Raw genomic sequence first — 21,688 nt, 5'->3', positions numbered from 1 at the left:
AAATAGAGTTATTAATTGACTCGTTTATACAAGCAAGCTAGCTCATCTCACTACGCAGAGGCATGAGTCTGGCAAGCTTCCTAGCCCTCTTGCCGCTGCTATCGTCTCTTCTCTTCGCCAACAACATTTAAGCTCCTTTGTGAAGAATCTGGCCATTGCCCGAGTTGCCGCAGTTTCCGGGGAAATAGGATACTCTTGACCTTCATAGCTCCAACCCCCACACTGCTGGTCACCGGGTGTCCCATTGTGTCTCTCTATTCCATTTGCAATTGGTATAGTTAACGTCGCTACCTCGTTCATCTCACTGGAACACGTGGGGACTTTGCATACTGCAATTTCGATGTCGTCCCAGTCTATTGGAATCATCGTCGCTGGTCCGAGGTTCGCCAGTTTTTATGGGGTCGGGCTGCAATTAGGGCTTGAATGATCCGGTCTCTTTTTTGGAGTTGCGGGGCCGATGTGCCTGGTTGCTATTTCTGGGGTCGAGTGATCAGGAAATCAATCTAGTTTCTTTTTTTTTCGTTTTCACTTGCTGTTTTCATTGACCGGAACTCGTATATGAATCGTGTCAAGGCCTGATGTGCCCATCGTGACCAGAGCCGTGGGGTTGAGTCAGGAGAACATGACAATGAAAAACAACTCAGTCAACTACTGTAAATTAGGGCAAGTCAAATATTTCTGTCAGAATGCATGCCTGAAGAATGCCTGAACAGTAGAATGCCGACCGACCAATCAGAGGCGGGATATTATTTTGTTATCTTATCGGTCATCGTATGAGTCACCCACCACTCACAGGCCACAATCGCTCCGATTTCGCGGTGTATTCGGCCACTGTCCCGCCCTCACAATATCGCCGCTCAAACTACTTGCTTTCTTTTCTTGTTCTTTTAAAAAAGACCACTTCAGCGCGTCCAATTTTTACGCATCTCGCGATACCGATTGCGATCATAACAGTCCTTCAAGATGTGTGGAATCTTCGCTTGTCACCAGTACGTCTTTGACTATTCCTTGACTCGACATATTTTTTTTCTATAGTTGCCCCGCAAAGATTTTATATACCAAGGGGGCAAAAGAGAAAAATCATGGTTGAAGACGTTGAACAAGCAATTGCTAACGATAACCTTTAACAGTCATCCCGATGTGCAGAAATTCAAGCCTACGGCTTTGCGGATGGCAAAAGCGTAAGATTATTCTCTGAAACCAGAATTGATGGCACAGGCTAATCTCTTGTGTGCGCTTTAGCATCCGTCATCGAGGCCCCGATTGGAGTGAGTCATGGCAAATGTCGACAATATCTGGACGATGAGATAGATTGAACTGACTTGACAACTCTTCAGGTGGAAGCTTCATCAAGAACAAGACTAGTAAGGCCCTAATCAGATCATATTTGGAATACGGATGCGATGACTCACTGGTTTTCTACAACAGTTCTCGTGCACGAGCGTTTGAGTATCGTCGGCGTTGGTATGAAGTCTTCGTCTGGATTTCAGTTTCTTTGACTTGTCACTGACTGAAATATAGACTCCGGATCCCAGCCCCTTGTCAACGATGACTCCTCTATCGCCCTCGCCGTCAACGGTGAAATCTATAACCACCGCATCCTCAGGAAATCCCTCGATGCCAACTATAACTATAAGACACATTCCGACTGTGAGGTCATCATTCCATTGGTATGTTCGACTGATAACCTTCTTCAACCGACACTTCTGACATGAACTAGTACATGAAATATGGTGTCGACGCCCCTAAGCATCTCGATGGAATGTTTTCCTGGGTTCTATACGATGCCAATGAAGACCGTGTCATTGCAGCCCGTGACCCCATTGGTATCACCAGTTTCTACCAGGGTTGGTCTTCCGAGACCCCTGGCGCAGTTTACTTCGCCTCCGAGTTGAAGAGTCTGCACCCCGTTTGCGACAAGATTGTTGCCTTCCCTCCCGGTCACGTTTACGACTCCAAGACCGACACCATGACCCGGTATTTCGAACCTACTTGGTGGGATCCTAAGCGAGTACCTTCGACTCCCATCGACTATAAAGCTATCCGTGAAACGTTGGAGCGCTCAGTCCGCAAGCGTCTCATGGCAGAAGTCCCCTATGGCGTGCTTTTGTCTGGCGGTTTGGATTCCAGCTTGGTTGCTGCCATTGCGCAGCGCGAGACTCTTCGTACCAGGGATCTGCAGATGGCTGGAGGCTCGATCGCCTCCGCCAACGGAGAGTCTGAGCTTGTAGGTATTGACGATGAGAACGACTTGTCGACCGTGACCGTCCTCGCTCAATTGCACTCTTTCTCCATTGGTCTGCCCGGTGCTCCTGATACCGAGGCTGCTATTGAAGTTGCTAAGTTCCTTGGCACCCGCCACCATGCCTTCACATTCACCATTGAGGATGGTCTCAACGCGCTCTCCGACGTGATCTACCACCTCGAAACCTACGACGTCACCACTATCCGTGCCTCAACTCCCATGTACCTTTTGAGCAGAAAGATTAAGGCCCTTGGTGTGAAGATGGTTTTGAGTGGAGAGGGCAGTGACGAAATCTTCGGTGGTTACCTTTACTTCCACGCTGCTCCCAACAAGGAGGAATTCCATGCCGAGACTGTCAGAAGAGTGAAGAACCTTCATCTTGCTGACTGTCTCCGTGCCAACAAGTCCACATCTGCATGGGGTCTTGAGGCTCGTGTGCCCTTCTTGGACAAGCAGTTCCTAGAGACTTGCATGAACATCGACCCTCAGGAGAAGATGATCACCAAGGACCGCATTGAGAAGTACATTTTGCGAAAGGCATTCGATACCTCTGATGAGCCCGACGTCGCGCCTTATCTCCCAGACAAAATCCTCTGGCGCCAAAAGGAGCAGTTCAGTGATGGTGTCGGATACGGATGGATTGATGCTCTTAAGGACAACGCCGAGCTTCATGTCACTGATGAGATGATGAAGAACCCCAAGCCCGAATGGGGCGATGACATTCCTACCACGAAAGAGGCGTAAGTTATGTTTCTGGAATCATACCAATACGCATGCTGATGTTTTCTAGCTACTGGTACCGCACGATGTTTGACGAGCACTTCCCTCCTTCTTGCGCAAAAACCGTGGAGCGCTGGGTGCCAACATGGTCCAAGCAGACCGACCCTAGTGGACGGTAAGTCAAGTACCTCTTTCGCTGCACTAAATGGCACAACTAATGAGAACCATAGTGCCATCGCAACCCACGTTGCCAAGTACGAAAGCGCAGCTTAGAGAACCCTAAAAGATTTGTCATTGATATCAACTGGGCGATGAATACCTGAATATTGTGGGGCGTAGGTACCTATGTTTTTCTTTTTTCGTTATTGAAGACTATTTTGATTAGAATTCCACATCTTTGTTTCTTCTAGGGATATTCTCTTCTTTATACATATCATCAAGAGAGGTTGGGGAAAAGATAGGGGTTATTTCGGCCATGTATTACAGTAGAGAATGAATTGTTATATATGTCTAGCATTGCTTGCCTCGGTAGTTAGGTTAGTATGGAGTCGTTAGTTCACGGCTAGGGCTGCAACGACTGCATAATCATACGTATATAATTTGGTGCCTAAAGACTAAGGCACGAAAGAGCAACACCGGATGACATAATGCGACTGGCATGTCGGCTTCTGATTGGCTGACATCCCAGACTCGGCGAGTTCAGCCGGTATGGATCAAATCGGCCAATCACAGCCAATGCGGGCTGCCCCGTGGCTCCCTCTTTCTGGCTGCTTCTGCTCCCCCAACCAGTTCCTGGGAGTTATTCCGCGCTTTTTCCTCCATCCCAACCCTCTCCTTTCTTCTCATACACAACTACCTACATCGCAACGACACGTCCTTTTAAACAACTTTTTCCATACTCCATTAATCATTCACAATGGCTGCTCCTGCTGCTTTCTCCGACATCGCCAAGGCGGCTAACGATGTGAGCATCTCGAAATCTTTGCATCCACGGATACCATCAGCTGCTTGTTGGACTAACAACTCTTGATGTAGCTCCTCAACAAGGATTTCTATCACACCAGCCCTGGTAAGTCAGCTCGCATAGCTGCAATTGGCTCAGTGCCTACCGAAGAAGAATGTTTTGACTAACTTTTGTCACTCTAGCCAGCATCGAGGTCAAGTCCAATGCTCCCAATGGCGTCACCTTCACCGTGAAGGGAAAGTCCACCCACGACGGTCCCATCGGTGGTTCTGTAAGTTACTGTCATTTAGAACGTCTAAGTCACGAGTCACAGCTAATTGATATCTACGACAGCTTGAAGCCAAATACGTTGATAAGCCCATTGGTATGATTTGTCTCCTTGATTTCTCTCCTCCTTGCTCGTTTTATCCTTGTTTCAGAGCTCCGATAGAACCAAGGAACCGCATTCTACTCAGATACTAACGATATCAGGCCTCACCCTCACCCAGGCCTGGACCACTGCCAACGCTCTCGACACCAAGCTTGAGCTCGACAACAACATCACCAAGGGCCTCAAGGCTGAGATCCTCACCCAGTACTTGCCCACCTCTCAGTCCAAGGGTGCGAAGCTCAACCTCTACTTCAAGCAGCCCAACCTCAATGCCCGTGCTTTCTTCGACCTCTTGAAGGGCCCTACCGCCAACCTCGACGTCGTCCTCGGCCACGAGGGTTTCCTCGTCGGTGCTGAGGGTGGTTACGATGTCCAGAAGGCTGCCATCACCAAGTACTCCGCTGCCGTTGGTTACAGCCTTCCCCAGTACTCTGCTGCCATCACTGCCAGCAACAACCTCTCTGTCTTCTCTGCCAGCTACTACCACCGCGTGAACGCTCAGGTTGAGGCTGGTGCCAAGGCTACCTGGGACTCCAAGGCTGGCAACAACGTCGGCTTGGAAGTTGCCAGCAAGTACCGCCTTGACCCCTCTTCCTTCGCCAAGGTGAGTTCACCACAGTGGATTTCGAGACCGACGAATTGTTGCTAATTCTCTTTCTACAATAGGCCAAGATCAACGACCGCGGTATTGCCGCTCTCGCTTACAACGTCCTCCTCCGCCCTGGTGTCACCCTCGGCTTGGGCGCTTCCTTCGATACCCAGAACCTCAACCAGGCTGCCCACAAGGTCGGTGCCAGCTTCACCTTCGAGGGTTAAATGCCCCCTTCTCAACCAAACAAATGGGATACCCTGGATGAAGCTATTTTGCATTGATCTCGCATTGATTGGTCGACTCAAAGACGCATCTGCATAATAGAGTGTGCGTGATTAATGCCAATTTGTTTCTTTCTATTTTCACCTTCGTATAATAGTGATTTTGAGCAGACATCAGTCTTTGATTGGACTTGATACGAAGGATATGCGATTCGGTACATCTGGTTATCAAAACAGGGAGTGCTTTATACGGAAGCATGTACCTGTTATCTGTGCTACTGACAGCTATACTGTATATCAAATAAACAAAAATTTCCTTTGTCGTAATATGTCCTCTATTAGACATATCTATCGTATATAAGGCATTAATTTGTCAATTCTATTGTAATGTATAAATTAAGTCAGGTATCATATACACAATGCAGTAAATCACTCATTCCTCATTGCATCAAGCCTCTCTGTTCCCTACTTTATTCTGCCCCGATCTGCTCGCCGGTTTATTACCACGCGCACTTGTGGCAGCAGTAATATTGCTACCTCCCACCCACCAGCCCCCCAAAAACAGCCGTAACAACCAAAATCCCCGAAACAATCACAAACCTCAGCACCAAACTCCCACCTCTCTCAGCTTCCAGTATCTCGCGCTCACGCTGAATCTGCTGCGACCGTCTCTCTTTCCGTCGCGCATCCTCCGCTTTCTGAGTCTTGTAATGCCCTTGTGCATTAAAATGCCAGACAGGGTTATGATTAATAAACGACATCGGATCTTCATCGCTGCGTTGTTTTCCGGTTCCGCTGGCGCCATTATAAGCTCCCCCCGGTGCTTGCTGTCTTGTTGCTCGCCCATATCCACCATGCGCATAAAAACTAGGCGGGGGACCTCTAAACGCAGTCCGACGTTTACTCAATCCACTCGCTGGCCTAGATCCTGCATATGTTGCGCCGGCACTGCTGTGGCTACCCACGGGATGTGTATGCGTTCCTCCCTGGGTAGAAGCGATGCCAAAGCCATGGTCAAGATCGTAGCGCGCGCGTTTGTGGCTGTCGCCCAGGATGTGGTAGGCCGATGAGATTATGGCGAAGCGTTCGGTGGCTTTGGGGTCGGTGCGGTTGCGGTCTGGGTGGTGTTTGAGTGAGAGGGCGTAGAATTGTCTATCCCCTCTGTAAGGATCATGGGGTGGATGGGTTGGGGTTCCGGTTAGGTACGTACTTTTTTATTTCGGCTGCTGTCGCGGTCACCGGGACATTGAGGATTTCATAGTATGTTGGCTCGTGGCTGCGAGCATACTGCCTTTTGGTTGTAGAAAAGAAAGCTGGAAAGAAGGATGGAGATGAATCATGGCTGCGCAAGTGGTCATTGAGGTTGTTTCTAGTATAGATCGCCGAAGGGTATAGCCTTCTAAGAGTCGTCAAACGAGGCGGCATGCCTCATTGCGGAGTGTCGTGATAATCTAACACTAACACTCCGAGGACAGCCGATACTGCAGAAATTCCGGAAGGAAAGTTGTAGCATGAAGTCACGGAAACTATCGTGTGTAGTTATCGGAGACGCTGTGTGATGAGCAGAGCAGGTTAGTACGCGTAAATTACGCGTATGGTAATTACAGCGATAGGCTTGCCAAGTCTCCAATCAGTCTGGCTATCCGATACATCTGATGGGACATTTTTAATATTTTACTGATCTCCTCCCCCACCTTCTCGATCGAAGAGAAGCAAGCTACACGACGTTATGGCTGCGCAAGCTAGTGAGGAGCTAGAGAAGCTCAAATGTAAGCCTAGATTCCTTCATTTGAATTTTTATTGGTTTTATAACAAGGCAATTGTACTGATTGTAATTGCTAGTGAACGGCCAGAATGGCCATGCTCAAGAACAAGTAAGCGCTGCAGATGAGGCTGCAGACAACGACGATTCGGAGGACGATGAGAAGGAGGAAGAAGGTGGTGCTGAGGGTGCTGCTACTGGAGGTGAGATATCGGCAATAAGTCTATTCTTACGAATAAGCCATAAGCTCACAAGATGCACAGCGGCAAAGAAAAAGAAGAAGCGCAAGCCCAAGAAAAAGAAGAAGGGCGGTGCTAAAAAGCAATCCTCCCCCCCTCGTGTCCCCATCTCAGAACTATTCCCCAACAATCAATACCCCGAAGGTGAAATCGTCGAGTACAAGGACGAGAACAACTACCGCACCACCAACGAAGAGAAACGATATCTCGACCGCATGAACAACGATTTCTTGCAGGAATATCGCCACGGAGCCGAAGTACACCGACAAGTCCGCCAGTATGCGCAAAAGAACATTAAACCCGGACAGACCTTGACCGAGATCGCGGAGGGCATTGAAGATGCCGTTCGTGCTTTGACGGGTCATCAAGGTTTAGAAGAAGGAGATAATATAAAGGGTGGAATGGGTTTCCCTTGCGGTCTCAGTATTAACCACTGCGCCGCTCATTATACGCCTAATGCAGGCAACAAGATGGTCCTGCAACAGGGGGATGTTATGAAGGTTGATTTTGGTGCTCATATCAATGGTCGGATTGTTGACAGTGCTTTTACGATGACTTTTGATCCAGTCTATGATAATCTTTTGGCTGCTGTCAAGGATGCTACCAACACCGGTATCCGGGTATGTATTTTCCCCGTAATGTCTGAATGCTATGCTGACATCATTTTAGGAAGCCGGTATCGATGTCCGAATGAGCGATATTGGAGCAGCCATCCAAGAGGCTATGGAGAGTTACGAAGTCGAGATCAACGGAACCACATACCCAGTCAAGGCAATCCGTAACCTGAACGGACACAATATCGAGCAACACATCATCCACGGTGGCAAGAGTGTCCCCATCGTCAAGGGTGGTGATCAAACCAAGATGGAGGAAGGCGAAGTTTTTGCCATTGAGACCTTTGGAAGTACCGGAAAGGGTTATGTGCGAGATGATGTTCGTATCTCCTTTACCTCTTTCGTTGACATTGAATAATTCTGACTTGTTGTGCAGATGGAAACATCCCACTACGCCAAAGTTTCAAACGCTCCGAGCGTGTCACTTCGCTTGTCCTCGGCAAAGAACTTGTTGAATGTTATTAACAAGAACTTCGGCACATTACCATTCTGTCGTCGATATCTTGATCGACTTGGTCAAGACAAGTATCTCCTGGGAGTAAGTGTCGCCAGACATCGAGACTAAACGTCATGCTTACATGTCACTCTAGTTGAATAATCTAGTATCCGCTGGAATTATCCAGGACTACCCACCACTGTGCGATATAAAGGGCTCCTATACCGCCCAATATGAACATGTGAGTTTTTGATCATGATTACAGCTGAAATCTCTTGCTAATTGATGCTAGACCATTGTACTCCGGCCAACGGTAAAAGAAATTATAAGTCGTGGCGACGATTACTAACGGATTCATGGGTTTGGACAAGTGTTTGGTATGGGCTTGACTACATATAAAAGTAACAGTGTAGTTTCACCGAAAATCAAATTGTGCTGAGTGTCTGTAAAATGTCATGCGTAGCTATACGGGGATGCGGACGGCCGACGGTAGCCCCACGTGCAAATAGAATAATCCGATTCCGTTCCTGATTCAACATTCATCCGTTTATCAACATATCTAGCAACTTATGATTTGGAGTGTTTCGACATCAAACCTTACCAAACTCTCATCTACACATGGAGCATTAACACCCATCTCATATTGTCTATAACCTTACCTCCAGATCCTCCCAATGGCATCTGTCACCTCGACCGCTATTCCAACCCTCAGGGTCAACGCCGCAAAGGAAGTAGAACAGAAACAACAACCCAATGCCGCAAGAATACAACCACCCGAAGGGTCAGCTACCTACGATCATTTCTTCTGGACCTATACCGAAGAACCTCATCGATCACGGCGTCAGGCCATTATAAAAGCTCATCCGGAGGTTTGCTCTACCTTCCCCTTTCTCTCCGTAATACGGATGCCTAGCACATCAGAAATTCAATTGCTAACCATTCACTTCGTGAAGGTCACAAAACTATGCGGCCCCGAACCCCTTACAAAATGGCTCGTCCTCGCCGTTGTCTCGCTCCAAATCACATGCGCATACTTACTCCGTAATACTTCGATGCTCTCATGGAAATTCTTCCTGACCGCATACGTGATTGGAGCAACCTCGAACCAGAATCTATTCCTCGCCATTCACGAAATCTCACACAATCTGGCATTCCGGTCTGCGCTTGCGAATAGGTTGTTGGCTATATTTGCCAACTTGCCGATTGGGTTGCCGTATAGCGCTGCTTTCAGAGTAAGTCAGACACCTTCACATTTTTAAGAGGATCTGTACTGATAGGTTATGTTTGTGTGAATTATAGCCTTACCATCTCACGCACCACAAATCCCTCGGCGTTGCAGGCCTCGACACTGATCTCCCCACCGCCTTCGAGGCATTTCTCCTCGACTCTTTGCTCGGCAAGGCGTTCTTCTGCACATTCCAAATCTTCTTTTATGCGTTACGGCCAATGTTTGTGTACAGCCCGCCGTTTACTTCGATCCATGTTCTGAATTTGATCACGCAACTCTCCTTTGATTATGCGCTTGTGCGGCTCTGTGGAGGGTCGATACAGCCTGTTTTGTATCTTTTGTTCAGCTCGTTTTTGGCGGGATCGTTGCATCCTTGTGCGGGCCATTTCATTGCGGAACATTATTTTTTCTCGGAAGTCAAAGCTGGTGGGACGGAGTCACTCTCTGAGTTGAAGGACAGCAATCGTTCTGCCGAGAAGAAAAGTCCGCTTGATTCTCTGCAACCGCCAGAAACATACTCCTACTACGGCCCACTCAACATCCTGACGTACAATGTCGGATTACACAATGAGCATCATGATTTCCCCGCCATCCCTTGGACAAGACTACCAGAAGTCCATCGCATTGCCCGTGAATTCTATGAGCCGCTGCCGTGCCACAGGAGCTGGATATGGGTTATTTGGACATTTGTTCTTGATAAGAATGTTGGATTGTGGTGTCGTGTTAAGAGGGCTCAGGGCGGTAGGATCGTTGGTGGTGGTGGTTCTGGTTCGTCGAAAAAGGCTGGAAGAGGAGGAGAGGGGATTTCTGCTTCTTCCATGAAAGAGGAGGAAGAAGAGGATGGGTGGAAGGAGAGTGAGATTCAGAATTAGTTCTTATACACCTTCTAAGGGCACCTGGGTTAATGGGATTATACTTTTACGGAGTTTAGGATGATATTTACAGGTGATTGGCATGTGTCAGATTGTATATAACTAATACGCACCAAAAATAACTTGGAAAATGAAACCGATTACATCGATTCATTCACAGCTAAGTTCAAATATATGGATATAAAAAAAAGACGAAACTAGAAGAAGAAAATGCAAAATGCATTTCATACGCTGTATAAGGCCTTGTAAAGAAAAAAACAAAAACCACAAGAGAGCTTCCAACGTCTACGCGACAAGACACACAGGGACAAAACTAGATAGGCAGACAAGAAAAGAATCAAAAGAAGTGGTAAAACCATGCTCCGAGATAATTATAAGCCGCAAAGACAAAGAGAAAAGAAAACAAAAAGACGAAATTCTTAGAAGAAGAAATAAGCAAGTAAAAAGCTCAGTAAGCACAATGCCGCAACAATCTGAACTGGTACACCCAACTCCGCTGCTGGTTGAGCAATCTGTTGTTGTAGCGTGTTGCCGGCCTTGCTGATAGAAGAGTCTTCGTCAACTTTCCGCTGACGAAGTCCCTCTCCTTGCTCGGTGAGTTGGGCTTTTAGTCTTTGAATCTGCGCTAGGGCATCTGACAATTGCTCCTTTGCGTTATCAGTGAAATCGGATTTGGGTTCTGCCGGAGCTGTAGCGTTGGCGGCGGCAGATGGCGTGCTTTCGAAGGGGGATGATTCGCCTTCCTTTGATATTTCTGGTGTTTCTGGCTTGGGGGTTTTTTCAAAGTTGGGCGCTGAGATGGGGGAGGAAGCATCGACAATCTTTTTGGCAGTTGGTGCAGGGGTTTCGAAGGCGCTGCCTGGCGAGCCGTATGCGGGAGGCTCTTCGTCGGTGTGGGCCTGCAAAGATGAAATGAGTATTTTTGAAGAGGCATTTTTCAAGGTTCAACGTACTGGTTCGTTAGAAATACCCGCCGCAGGGAGATATGTGACCCGAATCTTTCGTTCTTGGATTGCTGACTTGGGTGCTTTTTCAAACTGTCCCACCATATGAATCAGTACGACTTCTCTCAATCCTCGGATCTTGAGAGACTCACGATCGATGTGACATTGGAAAATTCCAAATCTCCAGTAATAGCAACCGACTGAACTAGGAATTTATCTTTGCATTTCGCATCTGCCGGAGGATCCTCCTTCATCGCCTGCAGCAAGACTGGCGCGAAATTAGTCGAAACTCCAAAACACATATCTTGAATCAATATGACCAACCTTGCACTTCGACATGTTTCCCGGGTTCTACGCGGCCAGAGTTGGGACGAACACAATAACTGTAAATCGATTAGAGCCGAACGATGATGCCATATGGGTTGACTGGTACGTACTGTTTGGGAGCGGTTGTTTTGACCTATTGATTGGACTGCAGTTAGTAACCACGAACAAGATAGCGAGCATACAGCGCAAGGATATTAGAGACTAACTTTGAATGCGATTGGATCGCTTTGCGGGTTGCGAATGTGTAGCACCTCGCTTACTTCACGATTAAAGGGACCTTGAATATGTCGTTAATATCTGTGCGAGCTTGATGTTACAGATGATAAAAGTGGGCTCTTACGGCGGAAACCGAGATCACCGGGCTCGAGGTCGACGGACATGGTGTTTGACTGTAAATGGAGACGGGACAGAAAGCGATAAAGGACAACAACCAAGATCACAACAGTCAGCGGAGTTTATCCTCAGAGCGGCCGCGAAGATTCGAAAGGAGAGTAACAGAGCGTGTATGCGTAGATAGCGTTCTGACAGCGAGCGGAGTGTGTTCGAGTGCGAGAAGCGACGTTCGTGGTGGTGTATTCTCGATGATGATGTGCCTAGGTTGATCGATTCATGTGTTTCCGTTTGGAACGCTTAGATAATCGAGTTTTGCGGTGGCTTGGCGTGTAATTTACCATATAACCGTATGGGGCCACCATGTGATGTCATTTCAATACAGTCGTAAACATACAACGCCCTTTTTACATTAAAGAAGTTCAGATTGAATGTAATAATGGCTCCCTGTATTTATTTTCGCATTCCCCGTCTTTGAAACAGCACTATTATGCCCTGGATGGCCTTGCTATTGTTAGCTGGGCAAACAGTGTTATGTTTATGAGCCTGTAAGTCTCTCGTAACTAGTGGACAAGGTGCACGCGCCCTTTGTTAAAACCAGCCAGCTCACTTATAGGATGATGAAAGATCATCATCGGATTTTTAATCCAGTAAGGGGTGTATTGACCAGGCCTCGGATTGCCCAGCAGACGGAGCTTGTGAGATCAGATACGCAAACTAGGATTCTGGCTTAGGTTCTATAATGCGCTAATAATTCCATCAAGAGAAATTGATTGAAATCATTGAGTTTTAATTCAATCCTAGTACGTACGTAGCTCTGAGGCCCTCAGTTCCAAAATGTTCTATTTCCAGGCGGAGATCTTTCGGGATTGACCGCCCTGCTTCCGTTGATAAGATAATATCGCCCCGCTGTACACTGGCCTACGTACCTACTTGCTCTCAACAATCAACTCAAACAACAATCTTCACTTCCTCTTCTCGTATCACCTAATACCTACGTTGTCGAACCAGCTTTTAGGCACTTATTTCTGTTTCTTGAGATCGTGTACTTCGAAGAAAAATCACCATTCCAGATAGCTAAACAATCTCAAACAAACCCATACGTCCCACCACTGCATCTGCTCTTTCTCACATTCAAGATGACTGTGTCCGATCTCGAACAGCTCCTTGAGATGGGCTTTGATAAGGAACGGGCAGAACTTGCCGTTTCCAAGACTGGAGGCCGTGCGTTTTTTTTCCTCTCTGAAAACGGTGTCTTCATTGGATATAACTATTATGTTTGCTAATTCGAAGCTGTTTACAACAGTCCAAGCTGCCCTTGAATGGCTGGAAGAGAACCAAGACAAGTCACTCGACGAAATCAAGTCTGCCACAGCGAACACAAACGAGAACGAAGAAGGACCGGCCCTCAAAGAAGGCGAACAACCTCGAAGCCTAGTATGCAACGAATGTGGCAAGAAGTTCAGAAGTCAAGCACAGGCCGAATTCCACGCATCAAAGACAGAGCATACCGATTTCTCCGAGTCTACTGAAGAGATTGCACCGTTGACAGAAGAGGAAAAGAAGGCTAGACTTGAAGAGCTACGGGAGAAGCTAGCTGCCAAACGGGCGATACAATCGGAGCAGGACAAGGCAGATCAGAAGAGAAATGAGGTGAGCAATGAGTCCTAAGAGGGGGATTTGAGGTATTATACTCATCTAGGTCCTACAGGAAATCCGTCGAAAGCACACTAAGGAATCCCAAGATATCAAAGAAGAACTGGAGAAGAAAGAACGAATCAAAGAAGCCGCACAGAAGAGGAAGGAGAAGCAAGAAGAAATAGAAGCCAAGGCACGCATTCGAGCTAAGATTGCTGCGGACAAGGAAGAGCGACGATTAAAAGCTGAGCGAGAAAAGGCTGAGCGAGCAGGTCAAGCTCCTCCACCTCAACCCGCGGCACCCTCCTTGCCAACCACTTCCGGTACGGTAACCTCTAAACCATCCTCGGCATACACTGAAACCCGTCTACGCCTACAGACGAGCAAGGGCAATATTTTGAAGACATTCCCAGTCGATACAACATTGTTCGAAGTTGTGGCGGCACTCAGCAAGGACGATGGAGTGGAAGTACAGAGTTTCACTCAGAATTTCCCTCGAAAGACTTTCGATAGCGAATACTTTGGAGAATCGCTTAAAGACTTGGGATTGACCCCAAGTGCTAGCCTTGTCGCGAACTGATGCAATGCACATGGCTAGAAATCCACGGAGATGATTCATTTATAAGATCAAGAATACACCGTCATTCTCAGATGTAGAGAGTTGATTATGCTTCATATAACGGAAGCGATCTGGCAGCGAAGAATCTCATATAACTTGCAAGATATCAGGCAATGTAATGTTGTTCTGATGAATTCAGGAAAATAACACTGTTTGTTAGATTTCATCAAATAACCCTAACCCTAAGGCACGTGGTCTGGCGTCTGTTGCATAAGCCTCCCGACGCGTCTCGATCGCGTCAACCTAGCTACTGAAATGCCGGACCAACTCCAAGTGACGATTAATATCACAGGCTAACGATATCGTATGCCCTTTGAAATTTCATTTATCAAGTTTGAAGATGCCTGCGTGAGCTCTACATACAGCTATGTCCTGATGATCATTGATGCTAATGAGACACAGAGTGGGCGACCAACACCATGACCCGCCGAGCACAGTGACCGGAACCGCGAACCCATTCGATGAAGGACCACGACGTATAAGCGAGTACACAGCTCGAGAAGTAGCCACACTCCAGTCACGGCTAGACAAGCAGCTTGGGCCCGAGTATATTTCATCTCGATCAGGACCTTCGGGACAAAAAGTTCACTATCTCGCTGCGGAGAAATGTATCAACCTCGCAAATGAGGTGTTTGGGTTTAATGGATGGTCGAGTTCGATTCAGAACATTCAAATTGATTTTGTTAGTATGATGGCATGGCAGGATCGCTGAAGATATTGGAGACTGATTGGTATGTTTGGCAAGGTTGATGAGAATCCGACTACAGGAAAGATAAGTTTGGGATTGTCAGTTATTGTGAGGGTCACACTGAGAGATGGCACTTATCATGAGGTACGGATGTCTTGTCAACTCTGTCAACCCTAAAGAAGCTGCAAATCTAACGATTATCGTTAGGATATCGGATATGGCCATATCGAAAACTGCAAAGGCAAAGCGGCGGCTTTTGAGAAAGCTAAGAAGGAAGGAACCACAGACGGCCTGAAACGTGCCTTAAGAACCTTTGGAAATGTGCTGGGTAACTGTATCTACGACAAAGAATACCTTGCTAAGGTTACCCGACTCAAAGTTGCTCCAGTATGTTATGCTAATATCAGAAATCATCAATGAGCACATGCTAACGGAAATAGAGTAAATGGGACGCAGAGAATCTGCATCGTCACCCAGACTTTGCTCCTACAAAAAAGGAGCCTGTGCCAGACAGGAAGCTGCCGGAAGAGGTCGAACTTCCTCCGCGACTAATCGAGTATAATAACCGGAAAGAGACTTCATCACATGAGACTCTTACATTTGACGGAGACGCAGAATTTGGAAGTCAGTATTCTATTTACAGTGTTCGCTCAATCCATGTCTAACCAAATTCTAGGTGATGTCTTTGACGAAGCGGATTTTGTAGCCAACACGGCTGGAAATCCAGACGAAGTCGTATTAGATGTCGACACCCCACAACCAATGCAGAGACCGCAGGCTAGGTCGCAACTACCTCCTGCCCAGCAAAGGCCGCAAGTGTATCAACAACGTGCTGCCCCGCCAAATCCTGCAATGACCACCCCATCTAAGCCGGAGCGACAGTGGAATGGCGTCCCAGCGCCAGCTCACGCAGTATTCAACAATAACCCGAATCAGAACTCCATGGCTCAAAGAGGAGGATCAGCTGGAAATGCGCAGGGGTCAATGCAAGCGAATCCTCTAGCGAACAATAGATCCAGCCAAGAATTTCAACGATCAAATAATGCCGCTGCTGGCATCGTCAAGACAGAGCATCCAGCCAACCCACAGAATACATTGGGCAACCCACCCACTATTAACAACAATGGACCAACCGACCCAGCAATTGGTTTCTACTCAGCTCGAGCAGTCGATATATTGCGTGACAATCCTCGCGCGTCGCCAATGGCGCCCAAATTCGACCCTCATGCAGAAAGCCCCTCCATCCGCAAAACGGCTGGCATAGATCACACGAAGAGTGTACCCGTCTTGAAGCCCATGCTATCCGGAACATCGCAATCACCGGCTGGTGCTGGTGCCGGCGCTGGAGGGGGTCGAAACTTCATCAACCCTGCAACAGATATCCATCGACGTATCGGAGCTCCAGGCGGTAATACGGGCGGAATAGCAAGTCCAGTGAACAAGGGATTCACAACATCATCTTACCGTCCATTGACACGACCAGCCGTCGATGCTAATAGGAATAACCCTTTAGCAACGACGACAAATGATCCATCCCTGAAAAGACCACCCCTAAACGACGTGACCAACGCGCCACTACCAGGTGCACCCCCAGGTTCCGGGGACATCAAAAGACCACGATTGAGTAGCGAAGCACCGCCACCACCACCACAACAGTAATCATTGATATATATATATATACACACACACACATTTATCCACTCTTTGCAGTATGCATGATTGTTCCCATCTTTGAGAGATTTTGATTGTATGGTATGGCGTTTTCGATGCTTTGGTGTGTCTAGTTGTCAAGGCGAGTTTGGCGTTAAGATCAGAATGGAATAGGGGTTAGACACAACAGGAGTTATTTAGGATTTATTAAATAGTGATTGGGAAAATCGATGATTGTCAATTATCTATCTACCTGCCTACTCGCTCCATATCCACCCATTTGATTCATCATGCAAAGACAACCGCTCGTTCAATATGTGACCGGGATGTAAACTCTGACTAGATATACTTGATCAAAGGGCAGTCCAGATTCCCTCATTCCTGACACAGACGGACTAGACCTGTAAAGACGGTTTAAAAACCACAATAATATGAAGAGATGGGATCAGAAGCTAGATATCCGTCAACGTCATGAGCTCATATATATCCCTCAGACTGGATTCGAGAAGCTTTCCATGGCAGGAGCCCACCTGCTTAACAAGCGTAGCGAGACTCGTAGATAGACTTTGTAGGCTTTTGAGGAGCCGGAGAGGTCGAAGCTGGGGGTTCGCCATGTGTCCTAAATTGTGCAGAAAGTGGACGCAGTTTAGGCAATGTCTTCTGCCAATAGTCAATGGAGTCGTTGGAGTCGTCAACAGTCTGCTTGGGTTTGAATGCCTTCTTCGGTGACTCTTTGTGAGTAGTAGCCATGTCAACGTCTGAGTCTGCCCATCTAGATGCTTGCAAGCCTGAGGTCACAGGAGCATTGGCATCACGAAACGTGAGTTTGGGTGGCGGAACAAATGGTTGAGCTGTGACTGCCTTTTGTAGTGGCGTAGGCGACAGTTCAATTAGCTTTTCTGGACGAGTTATTGTCAACTGCGATTTGCTAAATTTCTGCTTAGAACCTTCATGGATCATAGCTTGCAACTCCTTTCGCCTGTCTTCCAATTTCTTCACTTTCTTGCTGTCTGAAAGACTGAAATCCGCCAATGTGTCATTGATGAAGCCAAGTTCCTGGATCCAAGCAAGTTTCTTTTCGAGAATGCTTGCTGCAGCTGTACCACTGTCAGCCTTGTCACCATCATCATCAAGTTCCATCATATCTGGATTTGAAGCACCTCCTGGTGGCTCTGGTCCGGCCTTTTTTGGAGAATTGTCAAAAGTGAGTAGCAAGTCATCATCTTTGGCAGGCTGGGGCTGAGCCCGTGGGGTGGAACAGTTGGTCTGCGGCTGGGGAAGATTCGAACCAAAAAGAAGATTTTCCAGTTTCGAGACGGGCTTGGAAGCTCCGGTTGGCTTTGTTGTTGAAACAGGTTGCATAACTGAAGTTAACGTAGCCGTTGCAGTCGTCGCTGCAGTTGACGTGACGGTCACATATGTCTGCATTTTTACGACAGGCTTGGTGACTGCGGGTGCCTGCGTGGTTGCCACTGATTTAGTGGCTATAGAAGATTTGATTGCAACGAGCTGGGGCTCCGTAGATGAATTGGTATTCAATGTCGTTTCAACCTCAGAAGTAGGTCGTGGAGTCGACTCATCAGGCTGGCCCGTTTTGTTCTTCACAGAACTCAGCCAAGAAACTGGATCGGCTAATTTCACTTCATAGTTTAGAGGCAATGTGTTGATGGTGAGTTTGGTAGGAGAACGGATGGGACGGCGTTGGACCTGCACCCCTTTGGACCGATCAAAACGGATTCCTGTGTTCGTGATAAAGCTGTTAGTGCTGATTTGAGAGACAATCACCAAGTATACGCACCTTCTTTGGCTTTGCCAACTAGCCGCCTCGATAAGCCAGGTATTGGGCCAATTTGTTTGGACCTCCCTGTTGTGAACTTTACTGGATCGAGCGATGGATCCAAATGATGCTTTCTAGCGGTTAAGAACCGATTTTGCTGGCGCGCAGTAGTTTGTCTAGAAATGAGTCTAGTTCGCGTCCTGGTTAGCAACAATGAGTGAGTCTAATAGAGGAACCAAACACTTACCCCTCCTTACTGCGCATGTCGAAGTGCAAGTGAGCACGATGGCTCTGCCCATTCATCATCTGAGGCCCATCAGTAAATTCCCCTTCTTTCATTTTGACATCCTGGTGGAAACCTTAGAGATTGTCAGTCCCATTCATCTGTCTGTAAATAACATCTCATGCAAGACTTACTGGACCACGCATCGAGATGAACCTGTTTCTCATTTTGAAGCCAGGTCATTTGGGGTGTTTGAACCGATTTACGCAGACCCTCGATATCCTCCTCGGTATATCTGGCATATGGATCGCGTTTGTCATCTGTTGTGGTGATCTCTATTCGCCTCTCAAGACCCAGATTAACCTGAAAGCATATGAGAGTCTGTCAAAAGTGATTAATGTGTGGTAAAAGGACCCTTACCAGCTGCAGGTTCTTCTTGGATCCCGCCATGTGACGGGAGGATTCTCAGATTGTTCGAGAATACCAGGCAGGAACTGAGGCTGCAGGATGTGCTGAAGGATAAGAGGATATATGAAGGCGTCTGAAGGTGAAGAATTGAGGGAGGGAAGTGATGAGAGCCAGGAGATTTTCCAGGGATGATTGGTGACAAGATATGAGAATGAGATGATGTAAGTGAAGAGTAGAAGAGACGTAAAGGAGATGAGCAGGAAGATGAAGCAGAAAACAAATGGGCAGACAGCAGACGAAAGAAAGAGAGAACTTGTCAGGTAGCGTGGTTTGATTAGACAATGGGTGGACGTCACAGGGGGAAGGGCCGACTTCCCAATCGGGAAACAAACACTTGCCTAATTTAGCGGATGCTGCCGTTTGTAGAAACAAGGAAGAAAGGAAGACTGAGACAAAATCTATGTACTTTAGAAGAAACAGATATATGAGATTGGAAGAATACAAGGCTAGAATAGAAACATATCCAAGGGAAAGGATAAGCAACGCCAATACAAATCGACGTTGAGTCATGGTATGCAAGAATGAAATGAAGCTGGAGCTTCTCGAAATATGTACAGTGTGAATAATGAAGGGTCCAGTTTCTGGAGTGTCTGAAAGAAGATTAGCAAGAAATTCGAGGAAATGCAAGAAATGGATGAGAAACTTACTGGCAGCTACCTCTACATAGCACCACCGCAAGTCTGGGCCCCGCCTTCATCTGTTGAAGTGAGGCTAATGTCAGCAAAACTATTTGTAGCTTGTGGAAAGATCTCAATGGGCGCTCACTTATTATCATTTTCCCTACTGCTTGGAAGAGGCTGATGAGCATCACAACCGTGCCAAACACAATGCATGCATAAGCTGGAAGCTTGGCTCTATGACTGGTATTGCTCAGTTTCACATAGCAGAGTGGTGGGAGGATGTAAGCCAATGCCGCTGCACTGGTGGCACCGATCAACTCAAATACCGCACCGAGGTCGCAAGTTATCAATGACAGAAACATTGAGGTAAGGACTAGGACGGTAGTGAAATACAAATGACGGGTTGGATGGAAAGGCTCATCAGGGAAATAGTACGTGGTCATGACGGAGCGGCAGACAAATGCTTCTAGGGGTAAGGTAGTAAGCATGTTGAGGCCAAAGCAGCTGTATACAGGTCAGTCATATTATTCAGCAGTGGTATCGGTTGCAACTCACAGCCGTGCTATGTTCACCATAATATTGTTAGAGGGAAAGTTGTTGAGTACATTGCCTTGGGTCTTTGAGCCAAATGACAAGAAACCAGCAAGGGCCATTACTAAACACATAATCATCGAGACCCCTGTAGAGTAGTGTGTAACAGTTGCAAATCTATCGAGTGTCGGTTTTTTTAGTGATCCGTAAATCAAAAGGCTGTTGTGATCTGCCAACAGAATTAGAATCATTGCTTGCATCGCGGGATAGGCAAAACGTACGGCACACAAATGCTAAACATTCATGTTAGCAAAGTTTGTAAATGAAATATCGGTCCGTAGCCACTCACCAAAAGATATAACTCCAATGGCCTGAAAGAACCCCGAATTTATGAAAAGATGTCCTTTCAAGTCACCTCTTAATTCGGATGGCACCCGGAAGCCTTGGATTACGACAGTGACTACAATGACAAGCATGCTGACGAGGGCTAAAGCGGAAGCTTTTGCGAGCTACTAAAGTTAGCACGTACGGACTTGTTGCGATTTTAGTAAACTCACCTTGGCAATATCTCGGTACAGGGACAGAGGATAGGAGATGCACAATATAAAGAGAACAATTACGGCCCTCCGATCTGTGAGAAGCCATAAAAACGGCATATCTCTCAAAGACGGAAATAATGCGGCAAAGACATGCGGTATTGTGTCCCCCACTATGATACAAAACGCAACCATGCCACCGAATGCGAATGCCCATTGTGCAATGGATATAGCAATCAAGCCGCTTCTTCCAAAGCAATGCTGCATAGTGGCTTGGAAGGAGTCGGCGCCGCTCATTTTGGAATTGACCACAATGAGGCGAATAGTCCAATCAACCGTGAAGGTTAAGACTACCAAAAGCACGATACCTGTTACCATGCCAGCTTGTTTCAGGGCGTACGGCTGGCCGATGATACCAGCTCCAATAATACTGTTGGCCATATTCATAAATGCCATACGCATGCCGCTTCGTGGTCTAGCACTCTCCAGGTGATCTTCGGCAAAGAAGTCGTCGGATGTTGCAAGTGTCACACTTGGAGCTTCGATGCCTGTGAGCAATGGTGCCATTTGCCCCGTGCTGCTGCGGAGGCGCTGCGAGCCATCTGTCATATAATCTTCCTCATCAATCCACAAATCATCGGCGTCCTGTGGTCCCTGAACGTGGCCGTTGGTAGCCGGTGTCTCTTCGTCCGCGACATGTTCAGAGAGATCGAACCGGACGCGATGTGGAGTTCGTGGAGTACGACGTTGTCCATCTTGACCTGGCCTAGAAATTGACGACTGTCGGGAATTATGCGGTCTTGCAGGGATACGTGCTTGCGATTGTGGTGGGTCGTGTTGATATTGTTCATCAGCGGTTCCAGGGAGGATTACCAAGTCGTCCTCGCTGTGGTGGTCGTCATGAAAAGAGCTGTTTGAGAGAAGGGCCCGGGATTCTTCGTCATTCGAGCCCCTTCGCTCGGAGTTCCGAGCAGTTCCTACCTCATCTTTTGGCATCTCTGTCAATTGTTGCTTGAAGGGAGAACACAGTAGCCTCAAACCCCCAGCTTTGTCTCAGTTCACTGATAACGATAA

General features: G+C 47.3%; 10 protein-coding genes across 10 annotated transcripts; 6 read left to right on the top strand and 4 right to left on the bottom strand.

The window, feature by feature from the left end:
- Positions 1–963: 963 nt before the first annotated feature.
- On the top strand, positions 964–3,238 carry EYB26_001199 (uncharacterized protein; the record flags this gene model as incomplete). Its single annotated transcript, XM_054260510.1, has 9 exons — positions 964–989; positions 1,131–1,181; positions 1,243–1,268; positions 1,338–1,364; positions 1,429–1,464; positions 1,522–1,670; positions 1,721–2,985; positions 3,036–3,140; positions 3,196–3,238. 9 exons carry the CDS (start codon positions 964–966, stop codon positions 3,236–3,238), a joined length of 1,728 nt encoding a protein of 575 aa, XP_054116485.1.
- A 643-nt stretch (positions 3,239–3,881) lies between these two features.
- EYB26_001198 (uncharacterized protein) lies at positions 3,882–5,115 on the top strand (the record flags this gene model as incomplete). Its single annotated transcript, XM_054260509.1, has 6 exons — positions 3,882–3,929; positions 4,001–4,034; positions 4,112–4,200; positions 4,263–4,293; positions 4,401–4,903; positions 4,966–5,115. The coding sequence occupies 6 exons, from the start codon at positions 3,882–3,884 to the stop codon at positions 5,113–5,115; spliced, it is 855 nt and encodes a 284-aa protein (XP_054116484.1).
- Positions 5,116–5,645: 530 nt separating this feature from the next.
- On the bottom strand, positions 5,646–6,537 carry EYB26_001197 (uncharacterized protein; the record flags this gene model as incomplete). Its single annotated transcript, XM_054260508.1, has 2 exons — positions 5,646–6,264; positions 6,323–6,537. The coding sequence occupies 2 exons, from the start codon at positions 6,535–6,537 to the stop codon at positions 5,646–5,648; spliced, it is 834 nt and encodes a 277-aa protein (XP_054116483.1).
- A 304-nt stretch (positions 6,538–6,841) lies between these two features.
- EYB26_001196 (uncharacterized protein) lies at positions 6,842–8,512 on the top strand (the record flags this gene model as incomplete). Its single annotated transcript, XM_054260507.1, has 7 exons — positions 6,842–6,881; positions 6,955–7,077; positions 7,138–7,733; positions 7,783–8,046; positions 8,104–8,265; positions 8,318–8,404; positions 8,456–8,512. 7 exons carry the CDS (start codon positions 6,842–6,844, stop codon positions 8,510–8,512), a joined length of 1,329 nt encoding a protein of 442 aa, XP_054116482.1.
- Positions 8,513–8,837: 325 nt separating this feature from the next.
- On the top strand, positions 8,838–10,263 carry EYB26_001195 (uncharacterized protein; the record flags this gene model as incomplete). Its single annotated transcript, XM_054260506.1, has 3 exons — positions 8,838–9,032; positions 9,117–9,395; positions 9,463–10,263. 3 exons carry the CDS (start codon positions 8,838–8,840, stop codon positions 10,261–10,263), a joined length of 1,275 nt encoding a protein of 424 aa, XP_054116481.1.
- A 419-nt stretch (positions 10,264–10,682) lies between these two features.
- EYB26_001194 (uncharacterized protein) lies at positions 10,683–11,914 on the bottom strand (the record flags this gene model as incomplete). Its single annotated transcript, XM_054260505.1, has 7 exons — positions 10,683–11,162; positions 11,217–11,300; positions 11,360–11,475; positions 11,532–11,590; positions 11,645–11,667; positions 11,741–11,811; positions 11,875–11,914. 7 exons carry the CDS (start codon positions 11,912–11,914, stop codon positions 10,683–10,685), a joined length of 873 nt encoding a protein of 290 aa, XP_054116480.1.
- A 1,089-nt stretch (positions 11,915–13,003) lies between these two features.
- EYB26_001193 (uncharacterized protein) lies at positions 13,004–14,082 on the top strand (the record flags this gene model as incomplete). Its single annotated transcript, XM_054260504.1, has 3 exons — positions 13,004–13,088; positions 13,171–13,517; positions 13,576–14,082. 3 exons carry the CDS (start codon positions 13,004–13,006, stop codon positions 14,080–14,082), a joined length of 939 nt encoding a protein of 312 aa, XP_054116479.1.
- Positions 14,083–14,461: 379 nt separating this feature from the next.
- EYB26_001192 (uncharacterized protein) lies at positions 14,462–16,468 on the top strand (the record flags this gene model as incomplete). The annotated part of the gene is made up of 6 exons (XM_054260503.1): positions 14,462–14,469; positions 14,524–14,803; positions 14,867–14,953; positions 15,017–15,196; positions 15,250–15,433; positions 15,486–16,468. 6 exons carry the CDS (start codon positions 14,462–14,464, stop codon positions 16,466–16,468), a joined length of 1,722 nt encoding a protein of 573 aa, XP_054116478.1.
- Positions 16,469–16,993: 525 nt separating this feature from the next.
- Positions 16,994–18,909, bottom strand: EYB26_001191 (uncharacterized protein; the record flags this gene model as incomplete). Its single annotated transcript, XM_054260502.1, has 5 exons — positions 16,994–18,198; positions 18,258–18,424; positions 18,484–18,595; positions 18,654–18,822; positions 18,880–18,909. The coding sequence occupies 5 exons, from the start codon at positions 18,907–18,909 to the stop codon at positions 16,994–16,996; spliced, it is 1,683 nt and encodes a 560-aa protein (XP_054116477.1).
- Positions 18,910–19,586: 677 nt separating this feature from the next.
- On the bottom strand, positions 19,587–21,610 carry EYB26_001190 (uncharacterized protein; the record flags this gene model as incomplete). The annotated part of the gene is made up of 6 exons (XM_054260501.1): positions 19,587–19,624; positions 19,693–20,051; positions 20,103–20,307; positions 20,360–20,371; positions 20,428–20,587; positions 20,636–21,610. 6 exons carry the CDS (start codon positions 21,608–21,610, stop codon positions 19,587–19,589), a joined length of 1,749 nt encoding a protein of 582 aa, XP_054116476.1.
- Positions 21,611–21,688: the final 78 nt, after the last annotated feature.

This window comes from Talaromyces marneffei, chromosome 1 (assembly GCF_009556855.1).
Source record: "Talaromyces marneffei chromosome 1, complete sequence".
NCBI classification, from domain to species: domain Eukaryota; kingdom Fungi; phylum Ascomycota; class Eurotiomycetes; order Eurotiales; family Trichocomaceae; genus Talaromyces; species Talaromyces marneffei.
Note: the sequence above shows the minus strand (reverse complement) of the source record. Positions and strands in the feature narration are given on the sequence as shown.